The 25,995-nt window shown below is 39.9% G+C and overlaps 1 protein-coding gene across 8 annotated transcripts in view; it reads right to left on the reverse strand.

Moving 5' to 3' along the window:
- PRCP (prolylcarboxypeptidase) overlaps positions 1 to 25,995 on the reverse strand; it is an 86,232-nt gene that overhangs the window by 33,032 nt on the left and 27,205 nt on the right. For 7 of the 8 annotated variants that reach the window (XR_015157871.1, XR_015157870.1, XM_086384561.1 and 4 more), the window contains exons 3-4: positions 11,164 to 11,304; positions 2,925 to 3,026 (exon numbers count right to left, since the gene is read on the reverse strand). Coding sequence is in view for 6 of the 8 variants with exons in the window: in XM_086384561.1 (XP_086240687.1) it covers positions 2,925 to 3,026; positions 11,164 to 11,304 (243 nt within the window). In the remaining 2 variants the exon portion in view is untranslated. Of the gene's footprint in view, positions 1 to 2,924; positions 3,027 to 11,163; positions 11,305 to 18,548; positions 19,497 to 25,995 lie in introns of those variants that run through there. The other variant, XM_086384565.1, reaches the window with a different exon arrangement.

The following is a 25,995-nucleotide window of genomic DNA, read 5'->3' on the forward strand; positions in this document are numbered from 1 at the left end:
TTGAATCAGTTCTAATGAGGTGGATGAAACTGGAGCCTATTATACAGAGTGAAGTAAGCCAGAAAGAAAAACACCAATACAGTATACTAACGCATATATATGGAATTTAGGAAGATGGTATTAATAACCCTGTGTACGAGACAGCAAAAGAGACACTGATGTATAGATCAGTCTTATGGACTCTGTGGGAGAGGGAGAGGGCGGGGAGATTTGGGAGAATGGCATTGAAACATGTATAATATCATGTATGAAACAAGTCGCCAGTCCAGGTTTGATGCACGATACTGGATGCTTGGGGCTGGTGCACTGGGACGACCCAGAGGGAGGGTATGGGGAGGGAGGAGGGAGGAGGGTTCTGGATGGGGAACACAGGTATACCTGTGGCAGATTCATTTCGATATTTGGCAAAACTAATACAATATTGTAAAGTTTAAAAATAAAATAAAATTAAAAAAAAAAAAAAAGTGAAGCCTAATTCTTCCCCCTTTGAACTTGGTCTGGACTTAGTGACTTGGTTCTAACACAAATAGAATGTGGCAGAAATGATATATGACTTCCAAAGTCTGGTCATAAAAAGCATTGCAGGTGGACTACCCTGGTGGTCCACTGGGTAAGACTTCACCTTCCAAAGCAGGAGGTGTGGGTTTGATCTCTGCTTGGGGAGCTAAGAGCCCACGTGTGCATGCATGCTAAGTTGCTTCAGCTGTGTCTGACTTTTTGTGACCCTGTGAACTGCAGCCCACATGACTTGTGGCCGAAACACCAGAACATAATAGAGAAGCAATATTATAATAAATTCAATAAAGACAAAAAAAAAAAGCACTGCAGTTTCCACCTTGCTCTCTTGGATGGCCAACTTTGAGGGAAGCTAGCTGTCATGTCATGAAGCCACTAAAGTAGGCCTTTGGAAAAACCCAAGAGAGGACAAACTAAAGCATCTTGCTAACACCCAGCACCAATTTGTCACTCATGTGGATCCTCCACATAAGTAGAGAGGGTCCTCTAGCCTCAGTCAAGCCTTCAGGTGACTGAAGCACTAAATGACGTCTTAACCTCATGAGATCCCCTGAAACAGAACCAGCTAGTTGAGTCACTCCAAATTCCTTACCCACAGGAACTGGAAAATAATAAACGTTTATTGTTGTTTTACGCCACTAAAATTTGAGGTAAATTGTCATGTACCAACAGATAACTAACACACCCACATATCCATATCAGACCATCCTATTTAACCTTCATATTTTGGTCTCACCACTCTGACCACTCCCATCACCTGGTATATTTTGAAACCACAGAGGCCCATCTTTTCTCTCTCCTGTACATGTCACTTACTCCTTTAACCTTTCCTCTTATCCTAGATGTATGCTCTCTGACTTCTTAACTTCTCTCTCATGGTCTGTCACTATTCTTTACTTTCAGTTTTCATGGCACGACGTATAGTTGAGTGTGGTTTTTTCCCAATCTTATGCATTTGCAATATTCCCCCATGCTACTGACAAATTCTGAGAGCACATGAAGGGAAGGAAGCATAGCATAGAGAGCCCTCACCTCCTTTTTCCTAGCAGAGTATGGACCACAGGGAACTAGGAAAGAAGGTTGTGTTTTTATCTGCAACAAACTACTTTCCAATGGTTTCAAAACCTGTCAACTTCCCTAATCAGATAATTATGCAAAATAATAAACTAAAGAATAGTTTCCTATGCAACCTAACAAATATCAGCAAGTCACTCTGGTTTTCATTTACAACACAAGAACTTTTTATTTATTTATAATATAAGATAATAAAATTTCTGAAAATAAAAAGTTCTTTCAAAACAGGAAGCCTAGAAAATGACTGACCCAAGTTCCTCTAACTCAGATTTCTCCAAAATCATGGTATGGGAATTTCCCTGGTTGTCCATTCACCTTTCAAAGTAGGGTGTACAGGTTCGATCCCTGGTCAGGGAACTAAGATCCCACATGAATTAGGGCCAAAAATGTCAAAACATAAAACAGAAGTAGTGTTGTAAGAAATTCAATTGAAGACAAAAAAAAAAAAGTGATCCACATTAAAAAAAAAAAAAAGAAAGAAATCTTTTTTAAAAAACGCCTGGTATGTGTATAAAGGTGGTATACATCATGATCCTAGGTAGTGCACAAACATTTTTAATTTAATACTTGTTTTATTTCGATATAACTTAGAAAAAATAGTACTTAAAGCCTTTATTAAGAAAGTACTAAGTTTGAAAAGTGAGTTACTAGAAGAAAAATAGTGAATAATACAGATGGCAAACCCATATAGTCAGAAACACAAGGGTAGTACACAAGTGACTCAGCTGAGGAAACAGCACCTTGGTTTATTAAAGTGCAGATCTGCGGCCAAGGCCAAAGTTCCTTGAGAGAAAAGAAAGGCCAGGAGGGAATCTAGTGACTAGCTGACCTCTCTGAATCATAGAGATGATCTGAACTTATTTTATTGAAAAACACCTTACTAAACAAGTATTTGTGCACTCCTAACATTTTTTTCCAGTGATAGACCCAATAATTTACATATATAATTTATAAAGAGGATTATTTACTGATATTTTTAAACAATGAAAAGTTCCCTCCAATCTCCACATTCTTAGATTATGGTTTACCTGGCAAAGGCTAGCCTCATCACATTGAGTTAAAGACTGATCAATACTATAAAAATGGTAATAATATGATTTTTTAAATAATTTTTAAAATAATGATTATTTAAATATAATATGATTTTTTAAATTGAGGCTTTAAAATTACGTATGAAATTATATATGAAAAGGTTTCAAATTATATATGAAAAGGTTAATATGTTAACCTTTTAAAAGTAACTGAAATTTCAGGCAGTTCAAGTTAAAGATATCATTTTTCTTACAGTGGAACATGTAATTAGAAAATGTTCTAAATTTAAAAGACACACTTACCGAGAAGGAGTCAGCACCAAAGGGTAGGGACTCTCCATAGTACCGATGTTCAGCAAACACCAACATGGCTTTCATTTCCTCAGCTATGTCCCACATGAACCCCTAGAAGGCATTTACAAATTCACAGGGTAAAATTAGGATGTGGAAAAAGTCTTAATTTTTTTTGCGACTCATAAGAAATGGATGTTAAACCATACCAAAAAGAGTTCTCTGAGAATCTGGACAATTTATATTTGTGCTACAGATAAATGATGTAACTGTTTCATTGTTGCACATCTATCTCACACTGTATCAGAATGAAACAATTCAAAATAAGACCACATTGCACAACTACCAATCATTCCAACTCTCCTTATTCTGACACCCTAGTCTGGGAATCAACATTATGTATAAAATAGCCTTCAAATTGCACTGTGTCCCAAAGAATCTAGGGAAGAGCAGGATAACTAAGCTATCTGCCTACTCACAAATAACTTTTATTTATAACAGAAAAGACAACAGTACAAATAAACATACTGGATTCCCCTGGGTTTAGTATTAACTGAGTGCTTACAATTCATTAAATACCATTCTAAGCACTTTATATGTATCAATTCACTTAATTATCATGACAATCTAAGAGATAGGTACTTTGATTATTAATCTTATTTACATGAAGATAAATAGTAGCTAACAACAGCTAGTATTAATTGAGTGCTTCAGTTCAGTTCAGTCGCTCAGTCATGTCCGACTCTTTGCGACCCCATGAATCACAGCACGCCAGGCCTCCCTGTCCATCACCAACTCCCGGAGTTCACTCAGACTAATGTCCAGTGAGTCAGTGATGCCATCCAGCCATCTCATCCTCTGTCATCCCCTTCTCCTCCTGCCCCCAACCCCTCCCAGCATCAGAGTCTTCCCATCCTCCCTCATCAGAAGAGGTGATGAGGTGGCCAAAGTACTGGAGTTTCAGCTTTAGCATCATTCCTTCCAAACAAATCCCAGGGCTGATCTCCTTCAGAATGGACTGGTTGGATCTCCTTGCAGTCCAAGGGACTCTCAAGAGTCTTCTCCAACACCACAGTTCAAAAGCATCAATTCTTCGGCGCTCAGCCTTCTGCACAGTCCAACTCTCACATCCATACATGACCACAGGAAAAACCATAGCCTTGACTAGACGGACCTTTGTTGGCAAAGTAATGTCTCTGCTTTTGAATATGCTATCTAGGTTGGTCATAACTTTCCTTCCAAGGAGTAAGCGTCTTTTAATTTCATGGCTGTAGTCACCATCTGCAGTGATTTTGGAGCCCAAAAAAATAAAGTCTGACACTGTTTCCACTGTTTCCCCATCTATTTCCCATGAAGTGATGGAACCGGATGCCATGATCTTCGTTTTCTGAATGTCGAGCTTTAAGCCAACTTTTTCACTCTCCACTTTCACTTTTATCAAGAGGCTTTTTAGTTCCTCTTCACTTTGTGCCATAAGGGTGGTGTCATCTGCATATCTGAGGTTATTGATATTTCTCCTGGCAATCTTGATTCCAGCTTGTGCTTTTTCCAATCCAGCGTTTCTCATGATGTACTCTGCATATAAGTTAAATAAGCAGGGTAACAATATACAGCCCTGACGTACTCCTTTTCCTATTTGGAACCAGTCTGTTGTTCCATGTCCAGTTCTAACTGTTGCTTCCTGACCTGCATACAAATTTTTCAAGAGGCAGATCAGGTGGTCTGGTATTCCCATCTCTTTCAGAATTGTCCACAGTTTATTGTGATCCACACAGTCAAAGGCTTTGGCATAGTCAATAAAGCAGAAATAGATGTTTTTCTGGAACTCTCTTGCTTTTTCCATGATCCAGTGGATGTTGGCAATTTGATCTCTGGTTCCTCTGCCTTTTCTAAAGCCAGCTTGAACATCTGGAAGTTCACGGTTCACATATTGCTGAAGCCTGGCTTGGAGAATTTTGAGCATTACTTTACTAGTGTGTGAGATGAGTGCAATTGTGTGGTAGTTTGAGCATTCTTTGGCATTGCCTTTCTTTGGGATTGGAATGAAAACTGACCTTTTCCAGTCCTGTGGCCACTGCTGAGTTTTCCAAATTCGCTGGCATATTGAGTGCAGCACTTTCACAGCATCATCTTTCAGGATTTGAAATAGCTCAACTGGAATTCCATCACCTCCACTAGCTTTGTTCATAGTAATGCTTTCTAAGGCCCACTTGACTTCACATTCCAGGATGTCTGGCTCTAGGTCAGTGATCACACCATTGTGATTATCTGGGTCGTGAAGATCTTTTTTGTACAGTTCTTTTGTATATTCTTGCCATCTCTTCTTAGTATCTTCTGCTTCTGTTAGGTCCATATCATTTCTGTCCTTTATCAAGCCCATCTTTGCATGAAATGTTCCCTTGGTATCTCTGATTTTCTTGAAGAGATCTCTAATCTTTCCCATTCTGTTGTTTTAATTGAGTGCTTACAACTCATTAAAAACCATTCTAAACACATAACATATATTAATTCACTTAGTTATCATAACAATCTAAAAGATAGGCACTTTGATTACCTCTACTTTACAGGCAAGGACACAGTTTAAAAAACCTGTGACAGTCACAGAGCAAGAAAGTGGCAGAGCCAACATTCAAGCACACGCCACCTAGCTCCAGAATACAATCATCAAGTGCAAACCTCCTTATTTCGACACATAATGCTGGTCACTAATCAACGGCTGCAATTTTTTCACTTACCTAAAGTTATGACCTCAGAATCCTTCTTAACAAAGCATTCTAGGTGGGCAACATCAATTAACTAGATTTAGATTTGCTGCTGTTATTTAGTCTTTTCCAACCCCATGGACTGTAGCCCACCAAGCTCCTCTACCCATGGGATTTCCCAGGCAAGAACACAGGAGAGGTTTGCCATTTCCTTCTCCAGGGGATCTTCCAGACTGAGGGATTGAACCCACATTTCCTGCATTGGCAGGCAGATTCTTCACTACTAAGCCACCATGGAAGTCCCAGATTTAGATTTAGCATAGATTACAACTGCTTGTCATTCCTAGTGCACATTATTCCTTTTTAATGAGCTCTTATTCCTTTACAAAGACTGAGTGAAAGTGTTAAGTCACCCAGTTGGGTCCAACTCTTTATGATCCCATGGACTGTAGCCTACCAGGCTCCTCTGTTCATGGAATTCTCCAGGCAAGAATCCTGGAGTGGGCTGCCATTCCCTTCTCCAGGCGATCTACCCAACCAAGGGATCAAACCTGGGTCTTCTGCATTGCAGATAGATTCTGCACCACTGAGCCCCCTGTGAAGATCCTAACAAAGACTAAGACAAATTTTTTCTTTACCTTGACCAATAAATGAACAATGAAGAGAGCTGTATGCACGTGAGGACGGAGACTTTAACCTGTTATTTGTGATGGTTTCAATAAGACCATTTTCTCTCTTAACACCTTGCTCATTCCCTACCCCTGCCATGTATCTACAGACACTGTACCCCAGCTCAAGATACTCTCCTCTGCCTGCCCTCTTGATGACTTGCTTATCACACCCTCCTATAATACCACTCTCAACAGGTATGGATCTCTATTACTTTGTTGCAACATTTGCTTATCTATGTCTGACCCTACCAGAGTATGAGTTTCTTAAAGTAAGGATCATCCATCAAAGTAATCAGAAGAGTTGACCTCAGGTTTTGAGAGGAAGGAAATGTATTCATCTGGATGCGAGCTACCCCACGTCCAAGGTCAGGAGCGGCAGCCATGAGGAGCTACCCCATGTCCAAGGTAAGGAGCAGTGGCTGCACTTTGCTGGAGCAGCTGTGAAGAGATACCCCACGTCCAAGGTAAGAGAAACCCAAGTAAGACGGTAGGCACTCAGAGAGGGCATCAGAGGGCAGACAGACTGAAACCACAATCACAGACAACTAGCCAGTCTGATCACATGGCCACAGCCTTGTCTAACTCAATGAAACTAAGCCATGCCATGTGGGGCCACCCAAGATGGACGGGTCATGGTGGAGAGGTCTGACAGAATGTGGTCCACTGGAGAAGGGAATGGCAAACCACTTCAGTATTCTTGCCTTGAGAACCCCATGAACAGTATGAAAAGGCAAAAAGATAGGACACTAAAAGATGAACTCCTCAGGTCGGTAGGTGCCCAATATGCTACTGGAGATCAGTGGAGAAATAACTCCAGAAAGAATGAAGAGACAGAGACAAAGCAAAAACAACACCCAGTTGTGGATGTGACTGGTGATGGAAGCAAGGTCTGATGTTGTAAAGAGCAATACTGCATAGAAACCTGGAATGCTGGGTCCATGAATCAAGGCAAATTGGAAGTGGTCAAACAGGAGATGGCAAGAGTGAATGTTGACATTCTAGGAATCAGTGAACTAAAATTGACTGGAATGGATTAATTTAACTCAGATGACCATTATATCTTCTACTGTGGGCAGGAATCCCTTAGAAGAAATGCAGTAGCCATCATGGTCAACAAAAGAGTCCGAAATCCAGTATTTGGATGCAATCTCCAAAACTACAGAATGATCTCTGTTCATTTCCAAGGCAAACCATTCAATATCACGGTGATCCAAGCCTATGCCCCAACCAGTAACGCTGAAAAAGCTGAAATTGAACGGTTCTATGAAGACCTACAAGACCTTTTAGAACTAACACCCCCAAAAGATGTCCTTTTCATTACAGAGGACTGGAATACAACGTAGGAAGTAAAGAAACACTTGGAGTAACAGGCAAATTTGGCCTTGGAGTACAGAATGAAGCAGGGCAAAGACTAATAAGAGTTTTGCCAAGAGAATGCACTGGTCATAGCAAATACCCTCTTCCAACAACACAAGAGAAGAATCTACACATGGACATCACCAGATGGCCAACACCAAAATCAGATTGATTATATTCTTTGCAGCCACAGATGGAGAACTCTATAGAGTCAACAAAAACAAGACCAGGAGCTGACTGTGGCTCAGATCATGAACTCCTTATTGCCAAATTCAGACTTAAATTGAAGAAAGTGGGGAAAACCACTAGACCATTCAGGTATGACCTAAATCAAATCCCTTATGATTATACAGTGGAAGTGAGAAATAGATTTAAGGGACTAGATCTGATAGACAGAGTGCCTGATGAACTATGGATGGAGTTCATGACACTGTTCAGGAGACAGAGATCAAGACCATTCCCATGGAAAAGAAACGCAAAAAAGCAAAATGGCTGTCTGGGGAGGCCTTACAAATAGCTGTGAAAAGAAGAGAAGAAAAAAGTAAAAGAGAAAAGGAAAGATATAAGCATCTGAATGCAGAGTTCCAAAGAATAGCAAGAAGAGATAAGAAAGCCTTCCTCAGCGATCAATGCAAAGAAATAGAGGAAAGCAATAGAATGGGAAAAACTAGAGATCTCTTCAAGAAAATTAGAGATACCAAGGGAACATTTCGTGCAAATATGGGCTCAATAAAGGAAAGAAATGGTATGGACCTAACAGAAGCAGAAGATATTAAGAAGAGGTGGCAAGAATACACAGAAGAACTGTACAAAAAAGATCTTCACGACCCAGATAATCACAATGGTGTGATCACTGACCTAGAGCCAGACATCCTGGAATGTGAAGTCAAGTGGGCCTTAGAAAGCATTACTATGAACAAAGCTAGTGGAGGTGATGGAATTCCAGTTGAGCTATTTCAAATCCTGAAAGATGATGCTGTGAAAGTGCTGCACTCAATATGCCAGCGAATTTGGAAAACTCAGCAGTGGCCACAGGACTGGAAAAGGTCAGGTTTCATTCCAATCCCAAAGAAAGGCAATACCAAAGAATGCTCAAACTACCGCACGATTGCACTCATCTCACATGCTAGTAAAGTAATGCTCAAAATTCTCCAAGCCAGGCTTCAGCAATACGTGAACCATGAGCTTCCAGATGTTCAAGCTGGTTTTAGAAAAGGCAGAGAAACGAGAGATCAAATTGCCAACATCCGCTGGATCATGGAAAAAGCAAGAGAGTTCCAGAAAAAACATCTATTTCTGCTTTATTGACTATGCCAAAGCCTTTGACTGTGTGGATCACAATAAACTCTGGAAAATTCTTCAAGAGATGGGCATACCAGACCACCTGACCTGCCTCTTGAGAAACCTGTATGCAGGTCAGGAAGCAACAGTTAGAACTGGACATGGAACAGACTGGTTCGAAATAGGAAAAGGAGTACTGACGTATAGGGCTGTATATTGTCACCCTGCTTATTTAACTTATATGCAGAGTACATCATGAGAAACACTGGGCTGGAAGAAGCACAAGCTGGAATCAAGATCACCAGGAGAAACATCAATAACCTCAGATATGCAGATGACACTACCCTTATGGCAGAAAGTGAAGAGGAACTAAAGAGCCTCTTAATGAAGGTGAAAGATGAGAATGAAAAAGTTGGCTTAAGGCTCAACACTCAGAAAACTAAGATCATGGTATCTGGTCCCATCACTTCATGGCAAATAGATGGCAAATTTATTTTTTGGGGCTCCAAAATCACTGCAGATGGTGATTGCAGCCATGAAATTAAAAGACACTTACTCCTTGGAAGGAAAGTTATCACCAACCTAGACAGCATATTAAAAAGCAGAGACATTACTTTGCAACAAAGGTCTGTCTAGTCAAGGCTATGGTTTTTCCAGTAGTCATGCATGGATGTTAGAGTTGGACCATAAAGAAAGCTGAGTGCTGAAGAATTGATGCTTTTGAATTGTCATGTTGGAGAAGACCCGTTGCCTTGGCATAAAAGAGCAATTGCACAAGGAAGTGAAAGGGAGACAAGGCAGCCTCAGTTGTTTCACAGAATTACAGAGCAGGAATCTGATGGAAAATAAATTCTGATTTTATCTGTCACTCATCTAAGAGAAATAGATATCTAGGAAATCAGTTCTTAGGGAATTATTTTATTTTCAACTAACATATTTAGACTAATAACATCCTAAGGATTGTTATTCCCAAGGAAATAATTAGAAATATGGAATACAATAATACAACATAATTGGGTTCATATCTTTGCTTTTAATGTAGTTCAGTTCAACATTTACTAAGACCTTCTGAATACCAAGCACCATGTCAGACATTGGCAGTGGAGAAAATATGATTCAGTCCCCACCCTAAGGTAGTTCACAGACTAGCTTTCTGGTATAAAGTTGACATTTTCTAGTCTTAGTTCTCAGAGAAGGCAATGGCAACCCACTCCAGTACTCTTGCCTGGCAAATCCCATGGAGAGAGGAGCCTGGTAGGCTGCAGTCCATGGGGTCGCTAGGAGTTGGACACGACTGAGCGACTTCCCTTTCACTTTTCACTTTCATCCATTGGAGAAGGAAATGGCAACCCACTCCAGTGTTCTTGCCTGGAGAATCCCAGGGATGGGGGAGCCTGGTGGGCTGCCATCTCTGGGGTCGCACAGAGTCAGACACGACTGAAGCAACTTAGCAGCAGCAGCAGCAGCAGCAGCAGCAGCAGCAGCAGCAGTCTTAGCTCTGGCTGATTAAAAAGGAAAATTTCTTCCTTTCATGTGTCTTAATTAAGTTTTGTTAACAAATTTAAGCATTATTATAAAAGAAGATAGAATAAATAGTCAAGAGAAGCAAGCTAACAGCTACAGTATTTTTTTTCCTCACAAATATAAGAAAAATAGTACAACAGGAAAGCTAAAATATATCTACCTTCGTCCATTCCTATTTGAAAATCAAACTTGCATTTTTTTTTCTTATTTGCACTGGCTTTGTTTAGATTTTATTAATTAATTCATTTAACAAATATTTATTGAGTAGCTGCTATATGCCAAAACAGTCCTGGATTGAGGATACACCACTGAACAGCAAACAAAAATTCCTGCCTTTGTGTTCTCATTCTAGACTGTAATAATAACAATAAACTATATTTATTACATAGTTATGACATCCCTACTCCCATTTCTGCCATATCCTAGTTCAATTGTGAAATAAGCTGGGATATTTTTTCATCTTTTAAAATTCAGTTGTCCAAAAATAGTATCATATTTCATTCTTTTCACATGTAATTCTTTAAGGCTGAACAGGTTCATTGGATGTCTGTATTTATTCTTTTGTAAACTGCCTATTCACATACTTTTGCTGTTTCTCTATTATTTGTGAGTTTATCTTTTTTTTTTAAACTTCAGAATTATTTGGTCATATATACTACAAAAGATTTTTTTCTAGTTGATCATAATAAAAAAGAAATTGAGCACATCTGCACATACCGTGTTATTGCAAAACCAAATAATGTCCCCTTCATTACCAGTGTAGAAAAGTATGGATCCACCATCTTCCTTCCAGTAGTTATCAGCTATTAGGTACCGCTGTTTAAAAGTTCTATCGATATTAAATCCAAAGTGATCAACCTATGACAAAAAAGAAACAGACGACATATTTCAAAGGAAAGTAATTAAAAACTAAAAAGTACATATATTATTCTTCCATTCAAATCAAGCTATGCTACAAAAATAAAAAAATGTCAAACCTCATTTGGTTTCATTAGTAGTAGTAATATTGATGTTATTTTGAAATCATTTTCTTCATATTTTAAGATAAAGCAATGTTATTGGTTGAGATTTTCAGTGTAAAATATACAATTGTAAAATCAAGTGGCCACTTAAAAACACAATAATGTTAAAATTGAATTGGAAATAGTATATGAACTTAGCAATTTTTAAAATACAGACATTCCTTACTACTTAAATTTTCATTATTGAAACTTTCAATATTGAAATTCAAGGACTAGAAAGACCATTGAAAAGGTCTATCATCCCAATAACAATTGACATTCCAAGGGCCAGGATCTTGGTATTTCATGCTATTCAAAGGACTATCATTGGCTGAAGTTTTAATTAATTGAACATAAAACAAATGGAACATAAAAAGAATAATGATTGTAGCTAATTAAAACATTTGATTCCATATTTTAATTGATTCATGAAAATCCATTACTCCATAAGGATATCAAAAAAGAGAAAGCAAGAAAAATATTTATTCCTCACCATTTATTTATTAAGCCAACTCCTCATTTAGAAGTTGTAAATAAAAAAGTAAAGAACTCAACATTTAACTTGCCTTTCCAACAGAATCGTATTTCAGGGTACTAAATAGTCCCAATTGATGAAAAATAGCTCTGTTTTATCAAATGTCAGCTAATGCAGAAGCAATGACAGGATTAGAAAAATGGTATTTGACAAACCCTAGTGAAGTTACTGATTCAGGCAAGAATTACTAAATAGTGTTAAAAGCATTAGGAGGATGGATGATAAGAAAATGAATATTCATATTACTACCTGTCACAAGATCAGCCTATTAACCTAGTGATCAAAGTTAGCATCACTAACAGTGGTGTGAACAGGAATTATGTATTTCCTCACATTGCACAACACAAAACACATATCATCCATGATAAATTCTTGCCAAAAATGTTCAGTTTGTATCTCAGTCCAGTCTCTGTATCTAATTTCCAGTTTCTGGGAAATACAAAGGTAGAAAACCAAGCTGAACATACTCCAAAGAAGCGATCAGACAAGTTCAAAGATAAGGTATTTTATAACAAAAAGGCAAGGTAATATCTGATTAAAGGACTGTTTGTTTTAGATTACAATAAATTTTAAGGAACATAATAGTCAGATGCAATGCATGATTCCAGACTGTATCCTAGTTTGAACAAACAAGATGTAAATCACAATTTAGGGACAACTGGGTTAATTTAAATATGGACTAGGTAATATTTAAATTAACCCAGTTGTCCCTAAATTGTGATTTACATCTTGTTTGTTCAAACTAGGATTTATTAACATTAATTTTGTTAGGAGTGATCATATTGTTTTGGCTACATAAGAAAAAGTTTTTCTATTTTACAGCTGTATATAAAGGATTTAGAGAGAAAATATCATGCTGTTTGTAATTTACTTGAAAACACTTCAGCTTAGGACTTCTCTGGTGGCTCAGTGGTGAAGAATCCATCTGCCAATGCAGGGGACACGGGTTTGATCCCTGGTTCAGGAAGAACCCACATGCCTCAGGACAAATACTGAGCCCACATGCCTCCAACTACTGAAACCTATGCTCAGCAATGAGAAGCCCACACACCACAACTAAAGAATGGCCCCCACTCGCCACAACAACAGAAATGCCTGTGCACCAACAAACACCCAGCACAGCCAAATAAATGAATAAAAGTATTTAAGAAAAGAAGAAAAAAATACTTCAGCATAAAAAAAGTGAAAAGGTAAAATGGGAACTTCCTAGACTGAGCCAGCAGTTAAGACTCGCACTTCCACTGCAGGGAGCACAGGTTCAATCCCTGGTTGGGGAACTAAGATCCTGCATGCTGTAAGATGCAGCCAAAAAATACTTAAAAAAATTTTTTTTTAATTTTTGTTAAAGTAAAGTGAATTTAAAGGAAAAAAAAATTTAATCTATACTAAAAGAGACAAAAGATATTGGATACTGAGACTTGCCAGATACAATACAAATCATGTCAAAATGACACAATTTTGAGCTTAAATCGAACTTCACTAAATGAACTAACCACTTAAAAAATGCAATTGTTAAATACTATAATATGGTAAAGTTCACATTCAACTATCTGAATTTAAAGAGTTACAACAGACAGAGCCCACCAAGCCTTTAGGATCACAAGGTCTGAATTCCTCAGTGCTCCGGAGGGACAGGAGTGAGAATGCAGGGTCTGGTCTGGGGCACACATAGGCTGATCCAGTGTTACTCCAACCTCCCTGGGGCAGGAGTTGGTTCTGACCTAACCCAGACCTTGCAAGATTTCTCTAGACCATTCCAGAAGAAATGGAACTCCCTGTAACCACTCCATCTACACACACACACACACACACACACACACACGCTTCACATTCGTACCACAGGTTCCAAAATGCAAGTTTCTCAACTCTACACCTTATACACACTTCCCAATGTCCACAATCTTTACCATATATGGTCTTAAAATACAGGCTATTCTAATATAAAGACTATTTACCATTAAGTAAAATAAGCAGTTTGTATGGGGCAGGTATATAATAATGATATCCATGTGCTAAAAAAAAAACAACACCCTCCTATGACATATCTTGAAGAGAGCACAGCAATCCACTCCAGTACTCTTGCCTGGAGATCCCCTGGACAGAGGAGCTTGATGAGCTCTGCTGCTGCTGCTGCTGCTAAATCGCTTCAGTCGTGTCTGACTCTGTGCGACCCCACAGACAGCAGCCACCAGGCTCCCCCATCCCTGGGATTCTCCAGGCAAGAACACTGGAGTGGGTTGCCATTTCCTTCTCCAATGCATGGAAGTGAAAAGTAAAAGTGAAGTTGTGTCTGACTCTTAGCAACCCCATGGATTGCAGCCCACCAGGCTCCTCTGTCCATGGGATTTTCCAGGCAAGAGTACTGGAGTGGGGTGCCATTGCCTTCTCAGCTGATGGGCTCTATAGGTTCGCAAAGAGTCAGACGTGACTGAAGCGACTTAGCAAGCACATATGACATACATTAACTCACTCAATCACTTATCCAACAAGCCTCAACTGAATGGGCCAAGTACTTGTTCTAGGCCAAGAAGTAAACTGAGCAACCGGATAAAGAAGTGACTGAGCCACAGCTCCTTAATTTAACTCAAACTAATTCAACTACGCTCACTAAGACTCAAAGTAAAAAAGAGCAAGAGAAACAGACAGTGAAGGAAAGATAGACAAGTGATTCCACTTGCTTCCGTTCAAATTAATATACTGTTTCTCCATGTAAGGTCCCTAGATACCAACATCAGCTTCATCTAGGAACTTGTTAAAAATACAAATTCTCTGGCCTACTTGTTAAAAATGCAAATTCCCAGGCCTACTGAATTAGAAACTGCGGGGAGTAGAACCCAGTAACTTGTGTTTTAACAAGGCCTCCGAGTAATTCTGGGGCTTCCCAGGTGGCGCTAGTGGTAAAGAACCCGCCTGCCAATGCAGGTAGACTTAAGAGACACAGGTTCGATCTCTGGGTCAGGAAGATCCCCTGTAGGAGCGCAGGACAACCCACTCCCGTATTCTTGCTTGGAGAATCCCCTGGACAGGAGCCTGGCAGGTTGCAGTCCTTAGGGTCACACAGAGTCAGACATGACTGAAGCAACTTAGCACACATGCACACCAAGCAATTCTGTGCATTCATTAGTACAGCTAATGTTCTGAGAACAAATGAGTTAAGCTCCTAGCTCTTCCTTCTCTTGATCGAAGTTTCAGAATACTTCTAATATGTAAGCCTCTCACTATGCTGAGACCTGGGTTCAATCCTTGGGTAGGGAAGATCCCTTGGAGAAGGGAATGGCAGCCCACTCCAGTATTCTCGCCTAGAGAATCACCACGGACAGAGGAACCTGGTAGGCTACAGTCCATGGGGTTGCAAAAAGTTAGACATGACTGAGTGACTAACACACACACACACACACACAATGCTGAATGAGACTCTGATGCTCAAAGATATGAATTACCACCCACCACAGCCCCTAAATACACGCCAACTGCATCATTTGAAGCTCAACAGGAAAAACCATGATCTGTTTCAACAAAGGAAGAAAGACTAGCTGTCCTGTAGTTAAAGAAAGGGAGTACATGGCTCTCTAATAAGATGACTTCCCCCTGGTATTCTCAAAGATAATTCTGCCATAGTGATTTTCAATTTACCCACTGACTTTAGAGCCAAGCATTGAGAAAAGGCTTATATGTAGAATTACAAGAGCCACAAGAACTTTAGAGAAAGCCAAACTTCCTTATATGGCCACTCTCAGGGCACTCCTGCTCCTAGCAATCCCTAATTGTTTAATTTGGGAGAAAGGGGGTGGAACTCTGGTATGATAGAAAGAAAGCAGATTCAGGAGTTAACAGATGTGAACTTGAATTGTTACTGGGAGGCCTCAGGCAAGCCACTTAACCTGTTTGAGCCCCATTTTCATCCTATATAAAATAAAGATAATAACATACAACTCAAAGGATTACTGTAAAGATTAAACATAACTAAAGTACCAGGAAGAGTCCCTAATGTATAATGCATGCTCAAGGAATGCTAGCTCTCCACTCCACCCCATCTGCACACCGGTCCCAAGAATGGGATACCAAGATGAGGTAAGTGAGGTGGAGAGTGACAAAGCTCTTCACAGAATTATAGGACATCCCACTAGAACGTCAAAATCTCCTATTTCTTGGGTGCTTCAGCTAAATAGTAAAGAGCTAGAAACAAGTAGTGAAATATCCTTTGTAAAACATTGATTTACAGAATTTTCTTGACTCTTCCTAATCATCAGGGATACCCACTTCAGACTATACAACTGTAGACAGTTCCCAATACCTAATGGCCCGGCACACTAGGTGCAGTGTGCCCTCTGCTGTGGAGAGCTGAGGGCTGCATACCACTTTCAGCTATGGGATCCTGAATAGAAATTTTATAAACCACAACAGAAACAGAGACAAGGGACTTAGAAGCCAGTTGATCTGCACTGTTCAACTGAAAAAAACCAGGCTCAAAGAGGTCAAGTGGCTTGGTCAAGGTTACAAGTCAGAGGCAAACCTCGAATTTTTAATTATTTTTTCAATTTGGTATATTGAGATAACTAAAATAATAGCACCATAAAAGCCATGCAAACATGATCTCAAAAACGGAGAACACCTCTAGTCACACACAGCAGTTCTCTCTACAATATGGTCCTGTTTCAAGAGATATTTCCCTCCTTCACCTTGTAGAGGATAGAAGAGATCCATGAGAATGGGTAGACAGGAAGAAACAAAGGGAACATCCTTTAAATAGTTTATTGTGGCAACAATAACTACATGGACTTTAAAACTACTCAAAAATAAAATCCACATCCAGAAAAGCCTGTAAGAACATCACACCTATTAGAAGCAGTTTTGGTGGCAACTTGGAGAAAGGGGGCGGGGGGTAACACAGAACACTTATTCCGGGTGTGGTACTGTGTTGGTGCTTTACACAGATCACCTTACCATCCTCCCCATCAGCCTCTGGGAGCATGTTCATTACACCAATCCTATAAATAAGGATACGAAAGCTCAGAGAGGTCAGATAACTTGCTTAAGGTAATATAACTAATAAATAAAATACAATTCTTCTTCATGTGTGTTTTTCACTACCCAATCCTACCTCTCACAAAATCCAGTCTGCTTTTTTCATTGTAACACACTATTGCAGATAGGGCTGGATACAAACTTCAACTTTTAGCAGGGGGCACTAGGGTATCTTTCTCCTAGATTTGCAAAATGAAGTACACATTCCCACCCATATACGAACAGTTTTACTGAAGAATATGGTCTTTTCACTGACTTAACTCAGTAATTGTTACTATATTGTTTTTAACTCATTTAATTAGGCTGCTGCTGCTAAGTCATGTCCAACTCTGTGCGATCCCATAGACGGCAGCCCACCAGGCTCCCCCGTCCCTGGGATTCTCCAGGCAAGAACACTGAAGTGGGTTGCCATTTCCTTCTCCAATGCATGGAAGTGAAAAGTGAAAGTGAAGTCACTCGGTCTTATCTGACTCATAAAAAGAAAACAATGTTGACTCTTACTCAGTAGGCTTTAGTTTTAGGAAAATTGGTTTACAGTTGGGTTTCATTTACATATCCAGATATACAATAACAACAGAATTTTACTAAAATACACAGGGCAAAAAACAGACTCACACTTCAAATTAAGGTACCTTGAAAGAGGGCTCTCTGGTGTCCAGTTCTAGACCAGAGACATTGAAATGAGATAAGACTTCCTTTCCTCCATTTGATGGTGTGTGCCCTGTATTAATCTTAGATTTATGGCATGACATTCTGTTAGAGTTCCTAAATGGAGACTAACATTGTTTCTGGGCAAGCTGGACCTCCCCTGAAGGGGTAGACACCTTCATGGTAGAAGGACACAACTTCCAGAAGGAACCAAAATCTGAAAGGATGGTGGGGTTTTGCCAGCTTCCAGGTCTCTGGGTGGAGAAAAGTAGAGCCTGCCTAAACTGTCCCTCATGCAGGAGGAGCCCCTGAGCTGGGACTAGACGGGAGAGCAAGCTATAGCTTATGAATCAGATCATGGGTGACTCTTGACTTGTTTTCACTTGATTACGTCAGAACATTTCAAGAATCCTTCGAATGTTCTACTGTTGCTGCAAAAACAGAAATGAGTGAACAGCCCTTGGTACATACCAGTCAAACAGGCCTGCAAGATTTAAACAACCTTGGTTATTCTTTAGCTGTTACTACTAATAAACACTTTTATAGCTAGACTTGCCCTTTACAAAGCTAAACAAAACTAATTACTCTGATTCCATACGTATTGTACTTGGCACCTGACATTCTTCTTCCCCTACACTGTCTTGTAGCATTCTGCATTTTCAAAAAGGCCATGGGCTAGATAACTTCAGTGACACCAGTCCTGGTTGCTGAGTTACCTAAAGCCAGCTGTGGCCATTTTGAAAATTTGCAGAAAGGAAAAAAAAAAAAAAAATACAAGACCTTCAGAATGATATAAAACTCCCCATTCCCAAGCAAAAAGGGGCACAATTCTTGAGGTGCTAGCCTGCTATGTATTCCCCTCTGCTGGGCCAAGATAAAGCCATTTTTCTTACCCTTCCAAAACTCTGTCTCTGTATTTCTCTTCAGCATTGGTGCACAGTCAAGATTTTGGCAACACTACTTTATTCATCTGTATTCTGAAAATACCAGGAAAGTTCTTGCTGTTCAGTTGCTCAGTTGTGTCTGCCTCTTTGTGACCCCATGGACTGCAGCACGCCAGGCTTCCCTGTCCATTACCAACTCCCGGAGCTTACTCAGACTCATGTCAATTGAGTTGGTGATGCCATCCAACCATCTCATCCTCTGTCATCCCCTTCTCCTCCTGCCTTCAATCTTTCCCAGCATCAGTGTCTTTTCTAATGAGTCAGCTCTTCACATCAGGTGGCCTAAGTATTGGAGCTTCAGCTTCAGCATCAGTCCTTCCAATGAATATTTAGGACTGATTTCCATTAGGATGGACTGGCTTGATCTCCTTGCAGTCCAAGGGACTCTCAAGAGTCTTCTCCAACACCACAGTTCAAAAGCATCAATTCTTTGGCACTCAGCCTTCCTTATGGTCCAACTCTCATACATGATTACTGGAAAAACCATAGCTTTGACTAGATGGGCCTTTGTCAGCAAAGTATTATCTCTGCTTCTTAATATGCTGTCTAGGTTGGTTATAGCTTTTCTTCCAAGGAGCAAGCATCTTTTAATTTCATGGCTGTAGTCACCATCTGCAGTGATTTTGGAGCCCAAGAAAATAAAGTCTCTCACTGTTTCCCCATCTATTTGCCACGAAGAGATGGGACAGGATATCATGATCTTAGTTTTCTGAATGTTAAGTTTTAAGCCAGCTTTTTCACTCTCCACTTTCACCTTCATTAAGAGGCTCTTTAGTTTCTCTTTGCTTTGTGCTATAAAGGTGGTGTCATCTGTGTATCTGAGGTTATTGATATTTCTCCCAGAAATCTTGATTCCAGCTTGTGTTTCATCCAGCCTGGCACTTCTCATGATGTACTCTGCATGTAAGTTAAATAAGCAAGGTGACAAGATAGCCTTGACATACTCCTTTCCCAATTTGGAACCAGTCTATTGTTCCATGTCCGGTTCTAACTGTTGCTTAGTCTGAAGATACCAGGAAAGACTGGAGGGTAAATCTGACTTAAAGAATTAAAAAGGAAACAGTGTCCCTTGATGACAGAGTGGAGACGGTGACAAGGAAAAGGATCACAAGTCCCTCCAAGAGGAAGGTGAGTCTAAGAAACAGGAATGTCCTTCCCTCCCCACAGGGATGCTCCTTTCATTGCCAATCATAGAAGGTCTAGTTTATTTTAACAAGGAAGGTAGATGTTTGCTCAGAGATTCCCTTCAAATCAAACCATCCGTCTATGTAACAAGATGTGGCATATTTTCAAACATCTTTCTGTGCATATTAATATACACAAGAGAAATGTATTCTTTCCTTCTACATATTATTTGTAACCTGCTCTTAGTCTCAAAAAAGAAACTCTTAGATATAAATTATTTACTTAAAGGTAAAATAACAAACTGGGAAGGGAATAAAAGGATATACGAGAATCCACTGTGGAAAAAAGTTCGGCTATCCAACTTCCTACACCTACTAACAGATTGTTAGAAAGGCAAGAACACAATAGCTACCATAGTGCCCCTCTACAAGACAGATACTTTATAATTATTAAACAAATGCAGTTCAAATCTTCTAAATGTGGTTTCCCATATTTCTGTGTATAAGGACCTCTTGTTAATGTTAAATTCTCATAGACATATATATATATCAAGCTAGTGCTTGAGAAAATATAAGAGAAGCTATTATGAACTCAATAATGGTATAAATAAATATCACAACGGCATCTAATTATATTTTTAACAGTACATACTTGGTCGGAAAATGGGTACAGCAAAATTTTACAGTGCTCAGGAAGCCTCCTTTCCCCTAACCAAGGACTTTAGACTCCAAAAGGAAAATCATATTCTAAATTACCAAAATCCTATGACATCATAATATCCTGTACTCTAATATTAAAACAAAGGTGAAGATATCCTGCCCTTTCAGTTTAGTCAGTTCAGTCGCTCAGTCATGTCCGACTCTTTGTGACCCCATGAACCACAGCACGCCAGGCCTCCCTGTCCATCTCGAACTCCCGGAGTCCACCCAAACCCATGTCCAATGTGTCAGTGATGCCATCCAACCATCTCATCGTCTGTCGTCCCCTTCTCCTCCTGCCCTCAATCTTTCCCAGCATCAAGGTCTTTTCAAATGAGTCAGCTCTCCACATTAGGTGGCCAAAGTACTGGAGTTTCAGCTTCAACATCAGTCCCTCCAATGAACACCCAGGACTAATCTCCTTTAGGATGGACTGGTTTGATCTCCTTGCAGTCCAAGGGACTCTCAAGAGTCTTCTCCAACAACACAATTCAAAAGCATCAATTCTTCTATATTCAGCTTTCTTTATAGTCCAACTCTCACATCCATACATGACTACTGGAAAAATCATAGCCTTGACTAGACAGACCTTTTTTGGCAAAGTAATGTCTGTGCTTTTAATATGCTGTCTTTATGTCCTGCCCTTCAGAAGGCCCAAAACATTCCAGTAAATCAATACATGTTTTGTCAAAGAATAGTCAAGTGCTCCAGCAGAGGAAGATTCCGGTATCATCTATTGGCTAAACAACTCTATCACAGCACCTCACAGTCAATAACTTAGTGTGGCTTCAGGGAGCTATGTACCACTAGAATTACCTGACCACAGCCTAAGCTCTCAAGTTGGAAATTATCTATTTAAATTTTAGGAAATATTACATCGTCAGAGGGCAGTATTGTATAAGCAATAAAGTGGGAGAACTGTTAAGTTTTAAATATTAGAGTCATAACAATTTTAGGACAGGAAGGGAACTTAAATCTCAAGTCCTAAGTCTGAAATGAAAAAAACCTGAGTTATAGAGATGTCAATTATTTTAAATCTTTCTTTTCAAACAAAGATATATTCACATAGTTTAATATCAGGGTTCAAAATGCATGTTGTTAGAAGTCAGAATAGTGATTACTCTTGCAGGGGGAAGGTGACTCTAAAAGAGAATTAGAGGATTCTAGAGTTAGGCTGGTGCATTTTTTCTATACTTGTAAGATAATTAGGCCTTCCCTGGTAGCTCAGTGGTATAGAACCCACCTGACAATGCAGGAGACAAAAGAGACGTGGGTTCAATTCCTGGGTCAGGAAGATACCCTGGAGGAGGGCATGGCAACCCACTTCAGTATTCTTGCCTGGAGAATTCCATGGACAGAGGAGCCTGGCAGGCTACAGTCCATGGGGTTACAAAGAGTTGGACATGACTGAAGTGACTTAGCAAGATAATTAGCAAATAGATTTGTAAACACTTGAGACTACATTTAAGATACATTTTTTATTTTATAATGTACATGCCTGTATTTCTACTTCACTATGTTGTTCTTTAGTCGCTAAGTCGTGTTCCACTCTTTTGCAACCCACATGTACTGCAGCCCACCAGGCTCCTCTGTCCATGGGATTTCCCTGGCAAGAATGGGTTGCCATTTCCTTCTCCAGGGAATCTTCCCAATCCAGGGATTAAGCCCAGGTCTCTTGCATTGCAGGCAGATTCTTTACTGTCTGAGCCACCAGGGAAGCTCCTATTTCACTATAGTCATACGTAAATTATACTAAATCACATCTATATTTAATTTCTCTTTCACTTAAAAATGTGTATTGAATACTCATTAAGTAACAGGCATTAGGAAAGAGAACTAAAATACAATTCCATTTCTCAAGTTTTTAATCTAAAAAAGTGATGAGCATAACTAACAAACAGTCACAAGATGGTAAGTTCTACATACAAAGTATTGTGGGAGCTGAGAGGTTACAGTCTGACCCAAGGGAATCATGGAAGGCTTCACTGAGGAAGTGATACCTGAGTTGAACTCTGAAGAGTAACAAGAATTTTTTCAAGTACAGAAAAGCGTGTCAAGCAAAGAGCATGATGAACTCTGCAGAACAAGCGTATTCAGGAACTGCTGTTGTTTGTAGAAGATACATAATTTAAGAGATGATGATATTAGATTCATCAGGCTAACACCTAAAATCTCCCTGTAAAGAGAAACCTGAAATCTGAGATTGCCTCTCTAAACCAACAGTAAGTGAAATAGGTACACGAGCAATAGAGCCTTAATGAGGCAGAGATTTTTGTCTGTTTTGTCCACTGCTAAGTCCCCAGTGAGTAGAATAAGGTCTGGCACATGGTAGAAGATCAATGAATAGGGATTCCCCTGGTGATTCAGGGGTTAAGAATCTGCGCTACCACTGCAGGAGTCCTGAGTTCAATCCATTGTCAGGGAACTAAGATCCTGCTTGCCACACAATGCCACCAAGGCGGGGGGGGGGGGGAGAGGGGAATCAATGAATATACATAGAATGAATGTATACATCCTAGCTCTGCAATTGGTATTAAAACAAATCCAACACAGCTTCAGAGAAAAGCATGACTCAAAGCAATGAGAATGGAAATCAAAGTTCCCAGAGTCAAGTCTGTGCAGGTTGATTGATTGCAAGGGTCCGTTACTGCCTTTGGAAGAGTTACAGAATGCTGTAGTCATATGTACCTTTTGCCCAGACAAATCACATGTCTGAGGGAGAACCCAAACATAAAATCTAAACCTGACGCATAATAGTTTAGCTTTACCCAGGCAGCTGAGGAACCAGAACTGTATGCCCTCTGCTGGGAGGAGAAACAGGAAGATAAATAAGTCCAAATTAACTCAGGCAAATCTGATTAGATGGGCAGGTGAAGGACTAATCAGCATCTTGCTGAAGTGTATAAGCTAAAAGGTCAGGGATGACTTTGAGACAGGGTTTTTGTTGTTCAGTCGCTCATGGTGTCCGACTCTTTGCAACCCCATGGACTGCAGCACACCAGGCTTCCCTGTCCTTCACTGTCTCCTGGAGCTTTCTCAAACTCATGTCTATTGAGTCAGTGATGCCATCCAACAATCTCATCCTCTGTTGTCCCCTTCTCCTCCTGCCTTCAATCTTTCCCAGCATCAGACTCTTTTCCAATGAGTTGGCTCTTCGCATCAGGTGACCAAAGCATTGGAGCTTCAGCTTCCAGTGAATGTTCAGGGTTGATTTCCTTTAGGATTGACTGGTTTGATCTCATTGCAGCCCAAGGGACTCTCTCAAGAGTCTTCTCCAACACCACAGTTCAAAAGCATCAATTCTTCGGTGCTCAGCCTTCTTTATGGTCCAACTCTCACATCCATACATGACCACTGGAAAAATCATAGCTTTAACTATATGGACTTTTGTTGGCAAAGTAATGTCTCTGCTTTTTAATGAGCTATCTAGGTTTGTCGTGTATTCTTGAGCTTCCCTTGTGGCTCAGCTGGTAAGGAATCCACCTGCAATGCAGGAGACCTGGGTTTGATCTCTGGGTTGGGAAGATCCCCGGGTTGGGAAGATCCCCTGAAGGGAAAGGCTACCCATACTTCAGTATTCTGGCCTGGAGAATTCCATGGACTGTATAGTCCATGGAGTTGTAAAGAGTCAGACACGACTGAAAGACTTTCACGTTCACTTCTTCCAAGGAGCAAGTGTCTTTTAATTTCAGGGCTGCAGGCACCATCTGCAGTGATTTTGGAGGCCAAGAAAATAAAGTCTCTCAATGTTTCCACTCTTTCCCCATCTACTTGCCATCAAGAGATATGGATGGAACTGGATGTCATGATCTTCATTTTTTTAATCTTCAGTTTTAAGCCAACTTTTTCACTTTCCTCTTTCATATTAATCAAGAGGCTCTTTAGTTCCTCTTCACTTTTTGCCATAAGGGTGGTGTCATCTGCATATCTGAGGTTATTGATGTTTTTCCTGGCAACTTGATTCTGGCTTGTACTTCATCCAGCATTTCGCATGAGGTACTCTGCATATAAGTTAAATTAGTACAGTGACAAGACACAGACTTGACATACTCCTTTCCCAGGTTAGAACCAGTCCGTTGTTCCATGTCTGGTTCTAACTGCTGCTTCCTGACCTGCATACAGATTTCTCAGGAGGCAGGTAAGGTGGTCTGGTATTTCCATCTCTTAAGAGTTTTCCACAATGTGTTGTGATTCACACAGTCAAAGGCTTCAGTATAGTCAATGAAGCAGAAGTAGATGTTTTTCTGGAACTCTCTTGCTTTTACTATGATTCAACAGATAGATGTTGGCAATTTGTTCTCTGGTTCCTCTGCCTTTTCTAAATCCAGCTTGAACATCTGGAAGTTCTCAGTTTATGTACTATTGAAGCCTAGCTTGGAGAATTTTGAGCATTACTTTGCCATCTTGGGAAATGAGTGCAATTGTGCAATAGGTGTGACAGGGTTATAGTCACATTTTCTAGGGCTGTAAAGCACTTAAAGCTGTGGTTCTTGGCCAGTGCACAGCTATTTAACCTGAATGATAGCTTCCTATAAAATGTCTATCATACTGGCTCATTCAGCAGCATACTGCTGCTGCTGCTAAGTCACTTCAGTCAACATTCCAAGTCTCTGAGCCTTTCAATTTTCTGTTACTTCTTTCCGGAGTTCTTCCACTGGCTGGCTCCTTCAGGCTTTACTCTCAACGCCACCTCTATGGAGGACCATCTCTGTTAGTATTTTAGGGCTGTTGTAACAAAGTACAACAAACTGGGAGGTTTAAAATAACGCACATTTATTTTCTAATAGTTTTGGAGGCCAGTGTATGACATCAGCAGTATTTGCAAAACAGCAATAAACAAAAGGAAGTCTTCTGAACAGCTGTAACCACCACTATTATCCTTTAATAACTGATTCTGCACTGACTCTGTCCATGATAAATATAAGAACTCCAGTAAATGGTGAAAGAGTTCCAAGGCCATCAGGCTCCCAGTAGCACTTAATGGAAATTAACAAAGCAGATTTTACTTCTACCCTTTTTATCCAAAACCTATTTCAAGAAATTATACAAAGTGAGAATCTAATTGTTCTCAAACTTGACAGTCTCTGTTTCTCTCTGGTGAGACAAAAGACATCAGGGACCACAATCTCTACCTAGTTACCTCTGTCAAAACAATAAACTACTGTTTTAAGTAATACATACAAAGAAGATACTACTACACAATGCTAAAATACAACTCCTCCTGCCCCACAAAGGATCTTCTGTGAATAACACTGTAAGAACTGCTGAAACAGACAACTTACAGCATTCTCTCTTCAGAGATTGCTTAAAATAAGTTTTTCTTATATTGACTAATACATGGCTTTAAAGGCTTTTAGCATTCCAAATTAAACTTTACAATATGTCCACATGAAGATCCTCCACAAAAGCAAGCAACTGAAGAAAATAGCAGCAGTTTTCCTCCGGGAAACTCCAACATCCAATTTTCAGTCCCGGTGTCACTATAAAATGGGCTCTAGAGACTCTTAATCATCACCTTAAAAATATACTCTATAAACTACTCATTGTTTTCAGCATTCATCCGGTCTGAATGA

The sequence above is a fragment of the Bos grunniens genome, chromosome 29 (genome assembly GCF_055505025.1).
Source record: "Bos grunniens cultivar Pamir isolate PY7600 chromosome 29, Bosgru_T2T1.0, whole genome shotgun sequence".
NCBI lineage: Eukaryota > Metazoa > Chordata > Mammalia > Artiodactyla > Bovidae > Bos > Bos grunniens.